General features: G+C 44.8%; 4 protein-coding genes across 4 annotated transcripts, besides 1 other annotated feature; 2 read left to right on the plus strand and 2 right to left on the minus strand.

The window, feature by feature from the left end:
• Positions 1-126: 126 nt before the first annotated feature.
• On the minus strand, positions 127-1,948 carry TSTA_098270 (cytochrome P450, putative; the record flags this gene model as incomplete). The annotated part of the gene is made up of 3 exons (XM_002485763.1): positions 127-942; positions 1,001-1,627; positions 1,700-1,948. 3 exons carry the CDS (start codon positions 1,946-1,948, stop codon positions 127-129), a joined length of 1,692 nt encoding a protein of 563 aa, XP_002485808.1.
• Positions 1,949-3,290: 1,342 nt separating this feature from the next.
• Positions 3,291-11,357, plus strand: TSTA_098280 (polyketide synthase, putative; the record flags this gene model as incomplete). The annotated part of the gene is made up of 7 exons (XM_002485764.1): positions 3,291-3,554; positions 3,647-3,733; positions 3,787-4,733; positions 4,791-4,820; positions 4,878-9,993; positions 10,058-10,378; positions 10,434-11,357. The coding sequence occupies 7 exons, from the start codon at positions 3,291-3,293 to the stop codon at positions 11,253-11,255; spliced, it is 7,587 nt and encodes a 2,528-aa protein (XP_002485809.1). The 3' UTR covers positions 11,256-11,357.
• A 396-nt stretch (positions 11,358-11,753) lies between these two features.
• Positions 11,754-13,782, minus strand: TSTA_098290 (AMP dependent ligase/synthetase, putative; the record flags this gene model as incomplete). Its single annotated transcript, XM_002485765.1, has 6 exons — positions 11,754-12,065; positions 12,114-12,439; positions 12,524-12,686; positions 12,754-12,999; positions 13,061-13,432; positions 13,504-13,782. The coding sequence occupies 6 exons, from the start codon at positions 13,780-13,782 to the stop codon at positions 11,754-11,756; spliced, it is 1,698 nt and encodes a 565-aa protein (XP_002485810.1).
• A 491-nt stretch (positions 13,783-14,273) lies between these two features.
• Positions 14,274-14,305: a microsatellite.
• Positions 14,306-15,722: 1,417 nt separating this feature from the next.
• On the plus strand, positions 15,723-16,626 carry TSTA_098300 (uncharacterized protein; the record flags this gene model as incomplete). The annotated part of the gene is made up of 3 exons (XM_002485766.1): positions 15,723-15,975; positions 16,047-16,504; positions 16,561-16,626. 3 exons carry the CDS (start codon positions 15,723-15,725, stop codon positions 16,624-16,626), a joined length of 777 nt encoding a protein of 258 aa, XP_002485811.1.
• Between the last annotated feature and the right edge of the window lie 568 nt (positions 16,627-17,194).

Below are 17,194 nucleotides of genomic sequence, written 5' to 3' on the forward strand. Positions count from 1 at the left end.
ACTTCATTCTGCCTAGTTAGGTGAAATGGCAAGTATAATAGGATATGATATGAATTCTCAAGGTTGCTACCACATAGACGTGGACTGAATCAGATTATATCGGCACCTCCATCATAAACAAACATACTAAGCCCTTCTTTTCACTCGAATCTTGGCTTTTTCATTTGGAACATTTGTACCCATCAACATTGTAGAGGGAGGTTTCTCGCTCAACTTCTCGATATCATAATTCTGAAGCACATATGCCAACATCAGCTTCATCTCTTGCGCCGCGAAAAAGCGACCTGGACAAGCATGTCTACCATGACCGAAAGCAAGATAAGTGTCGCTAGTCGTGACCAGCGCCGTTGTTTTCAAATCAAGTGCGGTCTGTTTGATAGACCCCTGTACATCTGATGCCGAGGATTGCTCACGCGGTAGCTCTTTCTGAGATTTCAGAAACACTTCTCGTGGCTCAGAGAAACGGAATGGTCGAAATTCAAGTGGTGAGTAATAGTATTCTGGGTCACGATGAATTCCGTGCGACGGTAAGCAGAGAGTTACCCCGTGCGGAACGTGTAGAGAACTCTCAGTCGAAGTTTCAATATCAATACCATTGGGGTGAACTACCATACGACCGGTCGAAAAAGGCTCTAAGTCATCGCATCTCATGGATTCTTTGATGGTAGAATCCAGGCGCAAAGCATCATTCAAAGCTGCCTTCGTCCAGACACCATTATTCTCACCAAGAAGGCGATTGCACTCCTCTCTTAGACTGGCAATGACTTGTTCTGAATGCTCAAAAGTATTGACGTTGAGTATTGCATGAGTGATGCTAATTGAGGTTGTGTGAATTGCCACCATATTTAGAAGTAATAGTCGACGTGTAATCAGGACTGGGTCTAGTTCCTTTGGGTCTTCGGTGTTTATGCACTCCTCCACAAGCCATTGCAGAGCATCAACCTAGGTATTATTAGATAATGCACTTCGTTTCTTCTCCTTAGTCTGTTGCTGCACTCACCGGAGGCTCCCATTCAAAGGATTCATCTGTTTGCTTCGCTTTTGTATTTCGAATCCTCTCCTGCACAACCGGCACGCAAATCCGTGCGCAGACACGAAAATGCTGATTATTATGCAACAGTAGGATTGGAGATGCTAAAGGCCGCAATACTTTCGGAATGAGTCGCAGCGCCATAGAGGCAAATACCGTCCCTTGAGTGTATTGCTTCGAATGTTCCAAAAAATCTTCATTGCGACAGATTTCTTCACCGGCGAAGACTCTATTGGCTGCGCGCGTAACTAATTTCAAACAAGTAGGGAATGCCTCTACCTCAACCCAATTCGTAGTATCAGTACCCCAGTACTGTTTGAACCCTTTGTCCAATTCATCATAAACAGCTCCCGTCAGAAGAGGGAGCTTTCGGGTTAATTGACGCCGGAGTACATCAAATTGTAGTGGTACTCGCATTAGATGAACACCCTTGGGGCCAAGTGTATAGTTAACCTGCAACTGCTCGATATGAATGTCATCTGAGCTCAATTCCGAGTCAGATCTTGAAATAAGATCTTTTGCAGAACTTTTTGGAAGTACTATCCATGGCTTTCCGCCAAACACGGGTAGGACAAATGCCTTTCTACTCGTTGAATACTATAATCCCAGTCGCATTAGTCTATGGCTGCGAAAACAATTTGATGAGGTTCACATCAGAGATATTCTTACGCTGTGATATCCGTTCTCGACCATGTCACGGACGGTAAAGAAAGATCGGAAATATGCTCTTGTCCCAGAGAACAACTCGGACCGTATTCCGGCCCATGGCTGGCTTTTCCAAAACTGATAATCCGACGAGAAACGCTGGGATATTCTTCTTAGAAGAATTGTAATTGCCAATATTGCTATGATTGTAACTCCAAGCACCCTGCCATCCTCAAGCAACTTTGGACTCAATGAATCTAAGACTCCCGCCATCGTCGATTATCTTTCCGATTCAAACAGCAATAGCAAACTGTAACCCCCAGCTACCCAAATATGCACTAGTGTACAGTCGGATGGGTAGTTGATACGGGATCATTAAGTCCAGATGCGAGGATCTCGATTATCAGTTTTAGGCTGGCTAAGACTGGAGACAACAGCCATTAGTTAGATGTAAGGTCTAACGAGCAAACGATACCATCACCGATATTGGGTGATTGCTTTTGCGCAGTATCGTATGTTGCTCGCTCAACTCATGTTCATCTGGCCCCCTCTTCAGCTGGCTGAAGGATGATCCGTATAGAAGGCTGACTGTGGATCCAGAATCATGAGATGAATGGAGTGATACCAGAAAAACGTGTATCAGTTGTACGTGAGACATGAAGACTTTGAAGCTTCAGATTTTTATCGGTTGTCGTGTATCTCTTTCTAATCTTACTAGTGTCACATCCAAAATGGATTGTCTGACTCGTAGTCTTAGCGACAAGTCATTAGGTACGTAATCTAGACGAATCCGTGACTGCGGCGTGTAAGCATGAAAGGCCAAAATAATTGTCGCGACCGAGAATGAAGAACTCATCATGTTAGATCTTGGCCGTATGTCCTCATTGATCCCTGTTCCATACATATAGCGGATTTCAATTTGGCCCGATGATTACAAATATGCTTACTATGCAGATATTAGGATGCGGAGTGCCTGTATGAGGCAAGTAGAGAATGAGACCCACCTGTAGGCCTTGGACGTATTGATATTACTAGATGTATTGGGGGTATGTAATGTAAGACACAGTATATGTTATGTAATACAATACGCATACTGTCATATAGATTCATTCATTCCATAACAGTACAGTACAGAGTATGGCCGGTCCTTTACACATGGGGGCTTCATTATGGAGATTTTGCGATCATTTACAAGCAGTGGTCATCAAGAGGAGGGGCAGCTGTAAGGTAAGCTTAAGCTAGTAGCCCTAGGCCACAGTCGCAATCAAAGCTGATGGGTTAATCCATCATCAGCTTGAGCTGAGCTTCTGAATTTCAAGTCCTTGACCTATATGCCTAGAAAGTGGCAACAAGGTTGCGGAAAGTGAGTGGACATCTATAGTTAGATACAAAGTCAGCCCCTTTGAGGGAACAATGATACTGCCGCAATCGGGAATTGGGTTTCTGAATGTTCTACGTCCTCATTCACTCTTTTTGAATATCTCATCCTATCTTCCATCCAGTCAGTTTCCCACGACCTTGCAACTGACGGGTGACTATCCGTCTGTCAACATCATCTATTGCATTGCGATCTTCCAATACCCTCCAGCCATCAACGACGCGATTTTTAAAGAAAATGGGAGACTCTGGCAGCTCCAAACCATCTGAATGGACCCAGGTCAATGGATCGCATACCTCGGACGAAATGATATCCAATGAAGCGGGCAGCGTAGAGCCCATCGCAATTGTTGGTGTTAGCTGTAGACTCCCTGGAGGTGCTTCATCACCTTCGAAATTATGGGATTTACTTGAAGCCGGAAAGTCGGCGTGGGGCCCGTTCCCATCAAATAGATTCAGCCATTCAGGTTTTCACAGTCCATTCGGGCTCAAAAACGGAACTGTAAGTCCTTCCAAGGTTATTGTATATCCCGTTATTATTGTTACTTTTGTGCCCCGGGGCCGCGATGAGATAAATACTAACAATAAATCCAGACAAATACGAACGGCGGTCACTTCCTAGAAGACGATATTGCTGCATTCGATGCTGCATTCTTTGGAATTCGGCCCATGGAAGCAACTGTAAGTTCAGTCATCTGTGCTTCGATGATACACTTAGCTGACGGATCAACCAGGCTATCGACCCTCAGCAACGGCTTCTGCTCGAAGTTGCCTATGAAGCTTTCGAAAATGCTGGCATTACAAGTGAACAAGTATGGGGATCAAATACTGGAGTCTATGTTGGCCAGTGGACATCCGACTATAATGAGGTCCTCAGTCGTGACACGAATTTCCCTGCTTTCTATCAGACAACAGGCACTGGCCCTGCTATATCTTCGAACAGATTATCCTATTATTTTAACATGAAGGGACCAAGTTTCACAGTGGACACCGGTTGTTCTGCAAGTATGGTCGCCTTACACTCGGCTGTTCAAAGTCTTCGCACGGGAGAAACAGACCGCAGTTTTGTGGCAGGTGTCAACTTGACATTGGATCCCCAGAGATATACATACCAAAGTCAGCTCAAGATGTTCTCAAAAGAGGGAAAATCTTTCCCATTTGATGAAAGAGCGAATGGATATGGGCGAGGAGAAGGCTGTACTGGTGTCGTTCTCCAGACATTATCCAGTGCACTCAAAGAGGGGAAACCAATTCGAGCCATAATACGAAATTCTGTCCTCAATCAAGATGGACGGACTCCTGGAATCAGTGTACCGAGTGGTCTTGCGCAATCTGCTGCTATCCGCAAAGCTTACGCTCAAGCTGGTATCAATTTACTAGATGTTGACTATGTAGAAGCTCATGGTACAGGTACCAAGGTCGGCGATCCAATCGAAGCAAAAGCAATTGCTGATGCGTTGTCTTCTTCAAGGGATGAGGAGAACCCTCTCTTGATTGGTTCTGTCAAAGGAAATGTTGGGCATTTGGAAAGTGCTGCTGGCCTGACGGGCTTATTGAAGGGTCTATTGATGCTTGAGAAATGTCTGGTGCCTCCTCAGGTAAACTTTGAGCGCGCGAATACTACAATACCATTGAAGCAGTTGAAATTAAGGGTAAGCACTTATGACGAACAGTTACCCCTGCATTCCATATATGATACTAACTCGTATATTCTCTAGATACCACTGCAATTAGAAAGTCGTGACCTTCGAAGAATCTCTATCAATTGGTAATTACCCCTTAACTCACCGGCCATTCAAAGCAATGTACTAACAGCGTTGAATAGCTTTGGCTATGGTGGCACAAACGCTCACGTTATTCTCGACTCTGTCGATTCATTTTTTGCTCCTCCTTCACCATTGACAGGACGAATCAAAGCGCCATCGAAGCCCGAAAAGTCCGCTAGGAGCAGAATCTTTATTCTAAGTGCTGAGACTGAAAAGTCTGTTCAAGTTTCGGCGCAAAAAATGGCCGAATATCTCAAAAGCAAATCTGGATATACTGTAAATGCTGACATCTGGCTGAACAATCTCGCATATACCCTTGGGAGGAGATCACTTTTTGGACACCGAGCTGGAGTGGTGGCATCCGCAGTGGATGAACTCATAGTTCAGTTAGAGGACTTGTCCCAGCAAGCAGTTCCCAGGCGGGATACGAAGGGACAGCGCCGCATCGGCTTCGTATTTAGCGGACAAGGTGCACAGTATGCCGGCATGGGAAAAGAATTGCTTGGGAACTTTCCAGCTTTTAGTAACTCGCTCGAGCGTGCTGGAAAATGCTTGACAGATATTGGTTGTTCGTGGGATCTAATCTCCGAATTGTTGAAACCGGCCGAAGAAACACGTGTCGATGAACCGGAAGTTGCTCAACCATTATCGACAGCTATCCAACTTGCCCTTGCCGATACACTTGCAGAGCTGGGCATCTTCCCATCATTTGTGGCCGGCCACTCCAGTGGTGAGATTGCTGCAGCATACTGTGCTAAAGCTATCTCCTTTGACGATGCGATGACTGTGTCTTATCACCGAGGTCGACTTGCCAGTACACTGCGCAAGAGGGTTTCTGATCATCCAGGTGGCATGTTGGCTGTTGGCGAATCTCCTGAAGTCGTTGCCGCTAAAATCAAGGAGATTGGAGAAGCTCAAACACGCCTTCGAATCGCATGTTTCAACAGTCCATCCAGTGTGACTGTCTCGGGTGACGATGACGCCATTTTATTACTGCAAGAAGTTTTGAGTGGTGCTGATATTTTCAACCGTAAATTACGTACTGGAGGTGCAGCTTACCATTCGCACCAAATGGATCTGATCGAAAGTGAATATCGTAAAGCCTTGGATGGTATCAAGGGTGGAAAGACAGATGTATCCATCGTGATGGTCTCTTCTCTCACTGGCGAAGATATTGGAGATACTGTTATCGACAAAGACTACTGGGTCCAGAACCTTGTATCTCCAGTGAAATTTACCGAAGCAACAAGAAAACTATGTCAGACTTGGTCAGGGCAGAAGAGACTGGATCTTCTTCTTGAACTGGGTCCTCATTTCCAGCTTGGTGGTCCGATTTCACAAACGCTCCGTACTCTTCGGGGAGATTCAGCTAAGATTCCTTACACGGGAACTCTCAAGAGAGGGACAAATGCTGAAACAACCATTTTCTCAGCTCTAAGGACTTTATTCTTGGAAGGCTTCCCAGTCAAACTTGATCTTGTCAATAATGGGTTTGATTCAACAACTGCTAACAAGCTTGTAACTGATGTTCCTTCTTACTCCTTCGACCATAGCCGGACATTCTGGCACGAGAGTCGTATCTCTAAGGCTTATAGATACAGGAAGAACATACCACATGACCTACTAGGAACGATGGGGGGTGATTATAACAGCGTTGAGCCTCGATGGCGTAAATTCATCCGCTTGGATGACCTTCCTTGGTTACGAGGACACATCGTTCAAGGTCAAGTCGTGTTCCCGGCTGCAGGTTACCTTGCTATGGCCATTCAAGCTATGAAAGAGCAAATATTGGATGAAAATCCGGATGCGTCTATCAAGAATTATAAACTTCGCAACGTTAGCTTTGGGATGGCATTGGTTCTGTCGGAAGGGATCGAAAACCTCGAGCTTAATTTCTCACTGAGACCACAAGTGCACTCAGCACGAAAGTCTTCCAAGACGTGGAATGAGTTCCGTGTTTTTACAGTGACTGCCGATAACTCTTGGACAGAACACTGTCGTGGTTTAGTCCATGTTGAATTGGCGAGTGAAGGTGATATGAATAGGGTCATCTCAGCTCAAGATCAGGACTTACACGCACAGTTGCTCCAGTTTGGGAAATATATAAACCCAAAGAAACTGTACTTTCTGGCAAAGGACTTGGGCCTCGACTGGGTAAGTCCATTTGACAACGTGATTGATGTCAAGACAACAAACGGTGCAGCTATATCCACCGTCAAGCCATCAGATCAGGATGCAACACCATATCTTATTCATCCAGCTGTCTTGGATGCCTGTCTATTCCACAGTCTTTATGCTGTTCTCATTTTCGAGGATAACTTCAAGGAGACTGTTGTACCCACTTTCATTAAGACTCTGAATGTAGCGGGCAATCTGGGAGACCTCTCGACGAAGAACTTGACGTGTTTTGCAAGAAGAACCACTGGCCAACTCACCTACGATATTGGTATTTTTGACAAAGAGGTAGAACCTGCAACCGTTTTTCTTCAAGCGTCTACAGTTACAGCGACCAGACTCCCAGGGCTTGTACCTGTTGAAGAAGGCTCCCGCGATCTTATCCACTCCATTGAATGGGTCACATATATGCAAAGCTTGACCAAAAATCAAATTAAAAGATTTAAAGAGGGACTGGAAAAGGTGGACTCTGTCATGGACAGAAACAATAGATTAGATGCACTAGCCATGTCTTACATACAACAAGCACTGAAAGAGGTCTCTCCAGAGGAAGTCGGAGAAGGGCATCTGAAGCACTGGTATGCCTGGATGAGAACCCACGCATATGATAGTTTTGACACTACTGTCCTAGCTGAGGCAATGATGGATGAAACCATCGGTGGTCAAGCACTTCGAAGACTTGGGCCTCACTTGCCAGACATCCTTCGAGGCAATGCTCATCCTCTGTCATTCATGAGAGAGGATGGCCTGTTAGAAAAGGTCTATCTCGAAGAACGATGCATTCGATGTTATGATCAGATTGCAGCTTACTGTGCCGAGTTTGGTCGACAGGCACCGGATATGAAGATTCTCGAGATAGGAGCAGGAACAGCATCGGTTACGTTACCATTGTTGGAGAAGATCAAGTCAGATGATAGGGTTCTGGCCTCACGATATGATTTCACTGACATTTCGGCTGGCTTCTTCCCTGCAGCAAAAGAACGTCTGGCTGAATACGAAAATGTGGTTAACTATCAAGTTTTAAATGCTGAGAACGATCCCGTCGAACAAGGATTCTCTGCAAATAGTTATGATATCGTTGTCGCCTGCAACGTGATTCATGCTACCTCAAATATTGAGACGGTGTTGAAAAACGTACGATCATTGCTTCGACCTGGTGGTAAATTTATTCTGATGGAAATCACATTGAATCAACTCTACTACAACATGTTTTACGGAGCATTCTCTGGATGGTGGAGTGGCTACGATGAGGGCCGTACGATGTCCCCTTTACTCAGCATTCCTCAGTGGAAGGATAAACTTTACAAGACAGGCTTTGAACAAACAGAACCCATGTTCAACGATTATGAACGGAAGGATGGAGGTACAATCAGTGTATTTGTCGCGCATGCAAACGAGACACACAAATCTGAAGCAGTCAATTCTGCGGTGGACATCGTTGGCCTCTCTCCTGATGATAATGTTGCCGGTCGTCTGTCAAAGACACTGAAGGAATTGCTTTCTAATCAAGACATTCTCCCAACCAATCTTCAGGCACTAGGCCAGAGCGATACTGTCTCTATCTTCCTTCCGGAAGTCTGCGATCTTCTCGCAGGATCACTGGATGAAGAGCAGTGGAAGTCGCTGAAAGAGCGGATCACCACGTCAAGAGCAGCTCTTTTCATCACACAAGCAAGACTTTCGGAGTCTACCAGGCCAGACGGCACTGTCATTAACGGCTTCCTTCGCTCGCTCCGCATGGAACATCACGAAATACGGCTTATCTCCCTAGAGATCAGCGCCGAAGGCACTGTAGACAGTGTCGCAGATGTGATTGCGGAGGTACTTTGTAGTCCATCATTTGATCTCGATGCTGTTGCTGGTGACGTTGAGTCGGAATATCGGGAAAGAGACGGTCAGCTCTATGTGCCTCGAGTTATTGCTCAACGTGAGATGAGCAAATTTGTCCACAGTTCTCTAGGAAAATCCCAACCCACAGGATCGTCTTTCCTCGGACACAATAGAGTCCTTACAGCAGAGCTCGCCATTCCTGGGTTACTAGAGACAGTCAGATGGAGGGACGACCCTGAAGCTATTGGACCGCTAGATCCGGACCATATCAAAATCAGGCTGGGTGCAGCCAGTATCAACTTCAAGGACGTTCTTATTGCCTCCGGCCAGTTGGAAGGTATCAACCAGATGCAAAATGACTGCTCCGGTACTGTCGTGGAGGTTGGAGCAAATATGAGAAATCGGTACAAGCCCGGCGACCGTGTGTGTGCTCTTTACTCTCGTTCATACACCAATTATCCCATTGTTCATGGTGACTGCTGTCATCTTATTCCTGACACACTGTCGATTGAAGAAGCAGCATCCCTTCCAATTGTTTGGATCACCGTCTACTATTCAATCATTGATATGGGTAAACTAAAAAAGGGCGAAAGTGTGCTTATTCACTCTGGTGCTGGAGCTGTTGGTCAAGCTGCCATTATGCTGGCGAAATACCTTGGCGCAAAGATCTTTGTGACTGTCGGGAGTGACGCGAAGAAAGAATTCCTCATGGAGAAATTTGGTATTCCTGAGGATCACTTCTTTTCAAGCCGTAACACATCTTTCTACGAAGAAATTATGCAAATCACAGGTGGCCATGGTGTTGACGTGGTCCTCAACTCCTTGAGTGGTGAGATGTTCCGCGAGTCGACTAACGTTGTCGCACCCTTTGGACGATTTGTCGAGATTGGTCGTAAAGACCTGATGGATGACGCTTTAATGCCAATGGAGTTCCTTCTTAAGAATGTGACCTTTTCCTACGTCGACATGGCCCTCGTCATTGCAAAGGCCAAAACACTCGCTCAACGTGTGCTTCACGACGTTATTGAGTTGATCATTGCTGGTGCTATTAGCCCTGTCTCTATTATGACAATGCCGATTTCGAAGCTCGAGGATGCTTTCCGTCTGATACAAGCCGGCAAGCACATTGGAAAAGTGATCCTGACCGTATCAGAAGACCAAAGAGTAAAGGTAATATTCCTCTTACGTAACGGAGGTAGATGCATGAGAAAAATTCATTGCTCACAACTTTCAGATTATTCCTCCTCGCCCAGAGTTAGCAAAGCTAAAACAAGACGCGACCTACATCGTCGTGGGAGGCCTTGGTGGTCTTGGAAAGCAGATTGTCAAGTGGATGGCCGAAAGAGGCGCAAAGAACATCGTGACATTTTCCCGCTCCGGTACCCTGAACGAGCAGACATTGGCTTTGATCGACTCTGTAAAAGAATTGGGAACTACTGTTTACGTCAAGAAGTGCGACGTAGGCGATATGGATCAGTTGAGACGAGTTATGGCCGAACTGAAAGACAACCTGCCCCCAATTCGTGGTATAGTACAGTCGGCAATGATTCTCGAGGTAATGACTAGCAATCGAACGCATTATAAGATTGAATGCTGATTTAATGTGCTAGGACTCTGTGTTCGATGAGATGACATTTAAGCACTGGTTGGACGCTGTCAACCCTAAGGTAGAAGGTACCTGGAACCTTCACAAGGCTTTGCCATCAAATCTTGACTTCTTCATCATGTTGTCCTCCGCTGTTGCTGTTGCTGGTAACGTGGGTCAAAGCAACTACTCTGCAGCCTGCGCTTTCCAGGATGCTCTTGCTCATTACAGAACCTCTCGTGGTCTACGTGCCCACTCCATCAATGTGGGCGCAATTGTCGAAATTGGTTATGTGAGCGAAAATCCAGAGGTTGCTGCATCCCTGCGTCGACAAGGTATGGGCACTACATCCGTGTATGAATTCCTTGCCCATCTCGATCAAGTTATTTCCAACCCTATTGCATGTCAGCCTGGTCACTGCCAAACATCAATTGGGTTGGTCCCATCTGGGGACGAACTTGGGCTTGGAGAAAGTGTCTGGATGGAAGATATGAAATTTACCCATGTGCGTAGACAAGGCTCATCTCAAATTCAAATCTCCGGAGCAACTTCAGATGTGATAACCGAACTTCGTTCAGTAGGCACGCCTGAGGACGCAGTTGAAGTCATTTGTCAGGCAATTTTGATCCAGTTGAGTAAAGTCACCGCACTGCCCGCGGAGCGTCTCAGCCGTGGTGAAAGTTTGGATACCTATGGCGTTGACTCACTTGTTGCCGTTGAGCTTAGAAACTGGATTGGCGCTTACTTACAAGCGAACGTGCCTCTACTAGTCTTGAGAGGTACTGGAAGCATTCAGGAGTTGGCAGAGATGTCACCAAAGAGTCCCGGCTCGTGGAGGATTCCTTAAAGCCGAAGACTGTGTTGAAGGAGTGATGATAAATGGTTATGATTAGTATTGTTTGATTGTTTTTATTTGTACTAGGCCGTATACTTAGTTTCTTTCTTCCACATTCGTGAACAGTATAGATACAAATCCATTTTTAAATGATCCCAGTTACCTAGGCATCTATTGTTACTTAGGTAGATTCAAGATTGAGTGGTTACCTTGTCAAGGTAAATGAGACACCGAAGACCACAGGAGGAACGACGGATCAATTCCATATCCATGGATACATATAATACCGCGTGTCAGTGCCGAACTTGACAAGTTTCAGCTACCTCCAGGGCTCCACGTATGGGTACATTCACAGTTCTTTTAAAGATTCCATTTCATAAGCCACTTAATTATATTATCAACGAAAAGGATATTCGAAAGAACACGCCCCTGAAACTCAATAATTCATTTCTTACATATGTACGCATGTCCGCAGTCACCCCAAAATATCATCAATGAAGAACCGTTAATCTACTCGCCACGTTCCATTGCCCTCAGCTTGACTTTGAGAATTTTTCCACTCTGGTTCTTAGGGATTTCGGCAAGAAATGTAATCCTGTCGTGCAACCAATGCAGCTCACTGAGGTTCTTTTCTACATGCTCTCTTATTGACTCTTTCAGCTGCTCCTCGGATGAATCCTTCATGACGTCCGGGAACCTGACGATAAAAGCCTTTGCACGCTCCCCGGAAAGTTCATCCTTGATTCCAATGACAGCAACGTCACGTACTGCTGGATGTAGGAGAAGTGCAGCTTCGATATCGGCGGGAGAAACTTGCATACCCTGCAAGGATATATCAGTCATGAACAAAACAGATAACGGGTTATTTACCTTTACTTTGATCATGTCTCGCAGGCGATCAACAATGACTAAATGTTCGTTCTGCTGGGGTGATAGCCTGATAAGACCAACATCTCCAGTATGGAGCCAGCCCTCTGAGTCAATTAGGGTTGCACTCGCTTCGGAATCGCTCAGATACCCGGATATAATGTTTGGTCCTTTTAAAAGCACTTCGCCGGCCTTTTCATGTACATCAATATCGGCGCCATCTTCATCGATAAGCCTGAGTTGGACTTCTGGCAGTAATGAACCTGATGACCCAAACATTTGATCGTGGGCACTTGTAAATGTTGCAATGATGGAACTCTCAGTGAGACCTAGTACTCGTTAGATATTCCGCTTAGTACACATAGGTTGATGAGAATCGGAGGATTTGAGGAGGAGAGAAATTATTTGCTCACCGTAACCAGTAAGGATCTTCCAGTCTGGTTTGACATTTTTTACCATTTCACCGAGATTCCTGTCAAATGGTGCAGATCCAGAAATGATCGTCTTCACTGATGAAACGTCAAACATCTGGAATAAGAACGGATTTTTGATCAAGGCAGCAATAATCGCTGGAACCTTTATAGACCATGATAATTAAAATAAGCTTGTTACTCTCAGCCGTTGCATATGAAGGCGAACTCACAAGATATAATCGCTCGAGTTTGAATGTGCTAACTGCTTTCAACATCTTCATCATGTCGAAGTTAGGTTGAAGAACAATGGCATCTCCTCGCCATAACATCATATGCGAAACTTCAAGTGCGTACGTGTGGCTCAATGGGAGGAACAGAATTCCACTCTCCGGTTGGTTGGGAGTAAACCCGCTGTCGTAGGTTGCCGTCTGAAGAATATTGGCGATGATATTGTAATGTCCAATTTTGGCCAATTTCTAATGCATACGGATCGGTTAGTCCTTTTCCACGTATATTTCTGGCAATGATATTGATTACCTGTAAGCCAGATGTGCCGCTCGTAGCGGCCAAGTAAGCGGCCTGTTCTTTTCCCTGTCCCTTCTCCCATTTGAGTGGCTCCATGGGTGCAAGATCAGAACCAGCTGCGAGAAGCTGCTCAAAACTTTTGTGACCGTCCACAGAGCTCACAAGCTCGCCGGGAACTGCGATCGTGTAGACACACTCTTGTGAAATGCCCAGTAGATTCGTGACTTCGATACATGTCTTGTGTAGACTTGGGGACACGAAAATGGCCTTGCATTTGGAGCGAGTCAAATGCGACTCAATCTCTTTGGTCGAGCTTCCAGTGTGGATTGTTAAGACGATGCCGTTCAGACGATGGACAGCCCAGCATAATATAAGATATTCAACCTGGTATCGAAAGCCCTGTTAGGGAAGGGAAATAACATCATATAGGGCTAGAACAAGCATATAGGACTTACGGAGTTGAAACTGTAGATTGCAAGGACTTTGTCCCATGATTCACCCTCATTAGGCTTCCATCCAAGCTCATTGCTTAGGCTCCGTGCAACTAGGTCTACTTGTCCACTGATGGTTTGTATTGAGTATTGTTTCCCCGTGATTCCGCAAATGAGCGAGCTCTCTCGGGACTTCTCTGATCGAAGACTTTGATAGCCACTTAGCACAAAGTCTCCAACGGGGAGGTCATCTGGAATCGGACACGGCAGACTTGGCACCCAAGAGGGGGATTTAAAAACCATTCTGAGAAAGATAATTCGCTTTTGCAAAATGTACTTTCGGATTGTGGATTGGCAACGTGGACTCAGGATTCAGTAAGATTCCAGATAGGTATACTCTTCTTATCGAAGCAAGATGTGAGTGAAACGACTGAATATTCTTGAAAGCATACGGTCATGTCTATGAGTAAGATTCCACAGTTACAAAACTTAGTAGACTATACTGCCTTTGAGTGTCCTCAGAGACCTGAGTGCTGCAGCCAGTTTGTGGTAAGCATGTGGAGAGCCGTCGATTCAGCTATGAATATCGGGGTCCCATTGCTAAAAAAAGCCCTGGGGGCCATGACAGTAAGTTCGTCAAAAAAGACATGCCATCTTGTATTGTATGATCCTATTCAAAGAAGAAGCTTTGTTGCAAAAGTCGGTAAGGGGTTTCAGTGCTTGTATTGAAGTGCTGTAACCCAAAATACATGATCTATAAAACATGGTTTGAAACAAATTTACAAGCTGTAACATGTACTGTACTGTATGTACTGTATGTACTGTATCGTTCTAGAACGAGAACGATTTTCATGGCCCATAAATAAGGTTCCAATCAACCTTAATTTAAACTGCATTGTGGACCGATCAATGAGTTTTGATTTGACAATAATTTTACGATTAAGGGATCCCGTATATGAGGTACTGTATACAGCATTTGTACTGTGTAGAACTTCTACTGTACACAGCGTGAGAAGCAGAACAATCTCGCTAATAGATTGGTCCATATGTCATACGTTCACATACCAATTGTACCTCTCTGTTATTATGGCCTTGCCAACTCTTGGCCCCGACTCATGAGACACCGATGACCCAGTGCGACTGTTATTGTGGTCCCGAGGGTCAAAGCCATTTCCGCTTCTTGATTGACGAGCAATCATCATGAGCGACACCAGCCAACAGCGGATATCTATCATATAAGACTTGTTTACTGATTATTATCTCATATGGGCCATGTAGGTGGCTTTAAAATAATTTAGTCTATAATCATATTATAGATGGTGAATACGTGGTATGCCTTTCTACAGTATCCTGTTATTTCCAATAATAGCGAAATTTCGGAGATCGTGGCTGTTTGCTTGGACTATGAAGTATAATCCTAAGACCTACGGACATAAGGATGGATACACTAGCGGATATGTAAGGACCGTTAAGTATTCTAGAATCCTTCTTTGGCGGCTATAACCGGAAGGCAATAACGAAGTGCACGTCATGGGCAATCTTGATCGGCTTTGTAAGGCGCCTATGGTACATACTAGGTATACTTCAATCCGAAATTAGCCAACTTGGCGCCCAATTCCTGAACTGCTTTCGTCTCCGCTACATACTTTACATATAGATCCTTTAACAATAGCCCACCTGCTGATTTACAATCACTCAACTATGACTAGTGCACCAAGGATTTGCAAGGCCTATGTGGGGTCTAAAACTCTAGCTGAGATCTAAGTACGTACCAGGCCAGGAGGCTAAACCTACTTGATTAGGTTTAGAGTTTAGCCACTGGTCGTAACTTTGGCCCACCTGCGACTCATTTGTAGATACGAGTACCTAGATACCTTGTATTCACTAATACTGAGTCATTTTCTTGAAATGATTATGCTTATCTGTATTACAAGTGGATTGGTATGTTGTGTAATCGAATAGTCAGCTCCAGTAAAAGCTCCAACCTTGTCTAAATCATAGCAAAGCACGGTGTTTAGTACAGTACGTTGAGAGTAACTCGATATGGCAGATTGTAAGAACAGATTTTTCTGAGGCTGGGCATAGTGTCGCATAATGATAACTGCGGACTAAGTTGAGACGTAAACGGAGGTTTCGCAGATTGACTCTTGTCTGTGCTTTCTGTGCTTTACCATTCTGCCTGATTAAACTCAAGTTACACTATACATTCATACGACTGAGACAGTCAACATATGCGCGGAAGGATGTTTGGAGATAATCCAGTGATAATTCAACAAGAACGGCTTCAGGTCTCAGTGCCGTTGTTTCTCATCCACGATGGTGGTGGTACAATAACTAGCTATTATTCCTTTGGAAACTTGGGACGTGATCTATATGGGATTTACAACCCTAGATTTCAGGACAATGAAAAATGGACGGGCGGCATTGGTGAGATGGCCAAAGAGTATGTCAAGATGATAAAGAGTGTTTCTCCAGGGAACAAAATCATACTAGGTGGTACGCTTTGGCTATATCAAGTTCCACATGACTTTTGTTATCACATTGACTAACCCTCTTTCCTGGTGTAGGATGGTCCCTTGGGGGTTTGATAGCCCTGGAAATGTCCCATATACTAGCAAACGATTTCACGGTTGACGTCGTCGGCCTTATCATGATCGATATTATTTACCCACCAGCAATAACTGCTGCAAATCTCCAACCCGATATCCGAGATATGAATCTTAGTCGTGATATTCCTACTAAACAGCGCCAGAAGATAATTAAACACATCAAGGAGGCGACTGCTTCAGCAAAAGATTATAAACTTCCAACATGGGCTAATGAATCCCGATCCGACTCAAGCCTGGACTCTATATCTATGGCCTCTCCACCTCCAACCATTTTGCTTCAAGCAAAGGAACCTGTGCCATCACGGAAAGGCTCACCAATTCCGCATATGCTATGTTGGGATATGTACGAAGCCGACCTTGTCAAGATAGTATATGAAATTCCTGGCCATCATTTCAGCATTTTTGATACAATTAATGTTAGTAATGAATGTCTGTTCACCATGTCAAAGTCGGTTTGCTAACTGTCTACTAGATTGATGAATTCACTACCTCTTTACGGGAAGCCTGTACTCTGCTGGAGAATGAGTTGATCGGTTGATTTTGAATCCGATACCACTGATACCGATATCGATAGGCCAGGTGCACAGTTGCAATTTGTCGGCATACTCAAATTCGCAGTAGACTTGACTGAATTGCTCAGTGTCCTCTTAATAATTTCCAGTTTCTTGCGTCGATATTAACAGGGAGGAGTTATTAGTCACGATAAAAGTCGGATAGTTTTGATTACAATGCAGGATAGCGCCCACATGGCTGTAATCAAAGCACCCTCCGCTAATACATCCAATACGCACCCATCAATCAGATTTTGCTATCTAGGATATACACATACCCATTTTAGGACCAGTATTCGTATCCCGGGGCCAAGCCTTGCGGTCCGTTATCTGAACAGTGAAAAAATGTTTAAAAATAAGAGTGCAATTTCACACTGTTCACAGCCACTAGTCGACCCATGTGATACATTCCCATGCTGCTTCCCAAACATATCTTCATTGGACATACCAGGATCTGGATCCGTGACGGTTAAGCAGGCGTAAAAATTAAATCTGGAATACGAAGCGAATCTGCGGAAGTTACAGCTCAGTACTCCGTATGTGAATATATTACAG

The sequence above is a fragment of the Talaromyces stipitatus genome, genomic scaffold (assembly GCF_000003125.1).
Source record: "Talaromyces stipitatus ATCC 10500 scf_1105507295511 genomic scaffold, whole genome shotgun sequence".
Taxonomy (NCBI): domain Eukaryota; kingdom Fungi; phylum Ascomycota; class Eurotiomycetes; order Eurotiales; family Trichocomaceae; genus Talaromyces; species Talaromyces stipitatus.